The 3617-nt window shown below is 45.5% G+C and overlaps 1 protein-coding gene across 2 annotated transcripts; it reads left to right on the top strand.

The window, feature by feature from the left end:
* The first annotated feature begins 724 nt into the window (after positions 1 to 724).
* LOC104443662 (homeobox-leucine zipper protein HAT4) lies at positions 725 to 3305 on the top strand. Of its 2 annotated transcripts, none has more exons than XM_010057166.3 (4): positions 725 to 1240; positions 1560 to 1882; positions 2430 to 2527; positions 2641 to 3305. In XM_010057166.3, the coding sequence occupies exons 1-4, from the start codon at positions 1036 to 1038 to the stop codon at positions 3173 to 3175; spliced, it is 1161 nt and encodes a 386-aa protein (XP_010055468.2). In that variant the 5' UTR covers positions 725 to 1035; the 3' UTR covers positions 3176 to 3305. The 2 variants fall into 2 exon arrangements, with proteins under 2 accessions (XP_010055468.2, XP_010055469.2); XM_010057167.3 differs by having other exon boundaries at positions 734 to 1240; positions 2448 to 2527.
* Positions 3306 to 3617: the final 312 nt, after the last annotated feature.

The following is a 3617-nucleotide window of genomic DNA, read 5'->3' as shown; positions in this document are numbered from 1 at the left end:
AAAATAGCATAGACTAAATAATTTAAACACAACAATAGGGAGAAAATGGGAAAACTTCCAATTTCAGGTCAAATCTCAATTTTGTTTTATAATTTTTGTAGTCTTAAAAAAATAAAAAATCCACAACTTTCACTTTAATCCCACGTCTACTCACGCGTTAAAAAATCGTCACTGATTTTTTTTTTAGATTATCAATATCATAAGACCATCGTTGTTCCATATGAAGGTGAAGATGTCGTGTAAAGTCCTACGTTTAGATAATGGACCTCTAACTAACCTTTATATTGATAATTCTGAAGAAACTAGTGGTGATTTTTGGACATGGGGACAAATTTAAAATTAGAGTGAAAGTTTGAAAAATTTTCAAATAAAAAAGAGTTCGAAACAGAATTGAGGTTTGATCTAAAGTTTAGATTTTTTTTTTTTTTTGGGGGAACTAGACCGAAAATAATACACACGGTTCAAGCCCTTCCGATGTTCGAAGATGAATCGATTATAAAACTACCTTTTCCTTTATTCCATAAAAGAAAAAAAGAAAAAAAGAAAAAAAGAGGACCAAGTGCATAAATGTACCGTTTTCTTTAAGAAAAAAAACTATTAGAAAAATTATTTTTCCGCTTCAGTAAATGAGAAGCCAAACAAGTGGGCAAAGGAAAGGAAAAAGGAAAAAGGAAAGGAGAGGACACGGTGGTGGGGGGGTGCGTAATGTAATGTAGGAAAGAAGAGGAGAGAGCAGAGGAAGGGGCATCATTATTGGGGAAGGAGGCAGCAAAGCAAGCGCGACATGCCCATCTCATGATCGACATCGACTGGCCCCTTTCCCTGACACCCACTTCTCATCATTTGAGCTCCCTCTCTCCTCTCTCCCTCTCTCCTTCTCTCTCTATTTAATCCCCCAAAGCTCTCCTTCACGCCATCCACACCCTTCTCTCTCTCCGTTCCCTTCTCTCTCTCTCTCTCTCTCTCTAGACAAAGTGGGCATTCAAAGCTCTGTGCTTTCCACCGAAAGGACTCCAGCAGAAAGGACTCGTCGTCATGGGCGAGAGAGATGATCTGGGCTTGAGCTTGAGCCTGAGCTTCCCTCAGGGTCACCTGCATCAGCAGCAGCAGCAGCAGCAGCAGCGGCAGTCCCTGCAGCTGAACCTCATGCCCTCCTTGGTCCCGTCCTCTGCTTCGTCTGCTCAATCTGGGTTCAATCTTCAGAAGCGCTCCTGCAACGACGCCTTCCCTTCTTCTTCAGGTACTGCCCCCGCACATGAATCCGACATGCCAAGATCTGAGCTTTTTCTTTGGGTTTTCGGGTGCTCCCGAATCGCATGCAACATGCTCTGTTTCGCCGCCCATTTCCTTCAGAAACTGTAAAATTTAATTAGCCTCAGTTGTGATGAAGATTGGGAAGGGGGGAAAACGAATACGGAAATGAAAAAAGATCTCAAGTCTAATTTCATGGTCTAAAGTTTCAAGCTTTCGTCTTTTTGCGCACACGAATCCCACTTATCCGAAGGAAAAGGTCTTCGCTTTCTTCTCTAATATCGATCCTCGACCCCTCTTGCGCGCAGATCGGAACTCCGAGGCGCGATCGTTCCTCCGGGGGATCGACGTGAACAGAGAGCCGTCGGCGGGGGCGGCGGCGGACTACGGCGAGGACGAGGCCGGGGTGTCGTCGCCGAACAGCATGGCGTCGACGGTGAGCGGGAAGCGGAGCGAGAGGGATCACCAGAGCCAGACCAACGGCGACGACCTCGACAACGAGAGGGCGTCCTCCCGCGGCGGCGGCAGCGACGAGGAGGACGGCGACATGTCGAGGAAGAAGCTCCGGCTGTCGAAGGACCAGTCCGCCGTCCTCGAGGAGAGCTTCAAAGAGCACAACACCCTCAATCCTGTAAGTATCGTACGGATACATATACATAAATATATATATATTGGAGAAAAAGAAAACATGTTAACTAATTTCGAATATTCATATCCATGTGATTTTAATAATTCAAGAGGACTAAAAGACAAAAATTAAACCGCATTAAACTGAAATCTTTGTTGAGCGATCTGAGATAATCTTATTATCGGATTAAGAAAAATGACTAACATGAAACGGTTACGTTTTCTTTCGTTAGAGAAAAGAGCGTGAAAGAATGGGAAAACAAAATACTAGGGTTAAGTACACCCTCTAATTTTTTTTTTTTTGATTTGTGCAACTTGATCATTTAAATTTTATTTTATACAATTAATTCTTTTTGTTTATGTTTTTGGCAATGGGTAAACGAAGCACCTGCTTGATCGCATAAAACAAGAAAGTTAGAGAATTTTATTGAATAAAAATAAATGCTGAAACTTGAAAAAAAGATTTTGACCATAGTTAATGCGAAATGCGACTTTCGTGCCCAATATTCAGATAGGGGCACCTTCGTCATTTCATAAACTCACGGTCGCAGTGGGTGCGTTTCATGCAGAAGCAAAAGCTGGCACTGGCGAAGCAGCTGGGGCTGCGGCCCAGACAAGTGGAGGTCTGGTTCCAGAACAGGCGAGCCAGGTGAGGACACGTGTGATTTCCGATAAGACTCCCGCCAGGGTCAAAGATCATCTCGGTCGGTCAACGCGAATTATTGAAAGCTAAAAACGATTTGTTCTTTTTTGTCTCGACAGGACGAAGCTGAAGCAGACGGAGGTGGATTGCGAGTACCTGAAGCGGTGCTGCGAGAGCCTGACGGAGGAGAACCGGCGGCTGCAGAAGGAGGTGCAGGAGCTGCGGGCGCTCAAGCTCTCCCCGCAGTTCTACATGCACCTCTCCCCTCCCACCACCCTCACCATGTGCCCCTCCTGCGAGCGCGTCGCCGCCCCGTCTCCCCCTCCGCCGTCGGCCGCCCCCTCGCCGCCGTCCCGGCCCACCCCCGCCCCGTGCCCCTCATCAACCCATGGGCCCCTGCGGCCGCCCCACTGGCCCACGCCCCGTTCGACGCCCTCCGCTCCTGTTCGTGAGCGTGGAGGGGCCGTCGGGGTTGGGTTCGGGGTCATGGGCATTTTGGTCATTTTACGCGGGACGGTGTCCGGATCGAAGGAGTTGGAGAAATTGTACAAATTCTGGAGTAGCGTTTTGGTCTCTAAGGATATGGTTTGTCGGAAAATGAGATTTTGGAGGGTCTACAATGTTTTGTACCGTGACCCATCATCTTTTCCCTGAAAGTTTAGGATTTGGGACAAAGACGTCAAAAAATTTGTAAAATCCGATGTTCCATTAATTTTTACTAACCTATGATTGGTGGCCTGATTTGACATTTGAGAGACGTGATGAAGATGATGACGTGGGTTTATATATTTATTTATTGCTATTTCGCCAATAATTCTTGACATGGTAGAATTGATTAGGTGAAATTGACAACACGCCTTCTCCTAATTACTGTTTTCCTTAGTAAAACGGGGGTCTGTTTCCAAGTCGTGCGACCGTGGCCCTTCCGTTATTCTTGACGTTGTAACTGTAGTTTCTGTCTTGACGCTGAAAATAATTACTAATTAGGTCAAGCAAAAGCTAATTTGTCAAGGGGGAGAGGCTATTTTCGCAACTTTATTTAATTAAAACACACCCATTTTAGTTAATTGATCATTTTACCTTCTGAATAGTAATT

This window comes from Eucalyptus grandis, chromosome 5, assembly GCF_016545825.1.
Source record: "Eucalyptus grandis isolate ANBG69807.140 chromosome 5, ASM1654582v1, whole genome shotgun sequence".
Lineage (NCBI taxonomy): Eukaryota > Viridiplantae > Streptophyta > Magnoliopsida > Myrtales > Myrtaceae > Eucalyptus > Eucalyptus grandis.
This window is presented reverse-complemented; position numbering and strand designations above follow the sequence as displayed.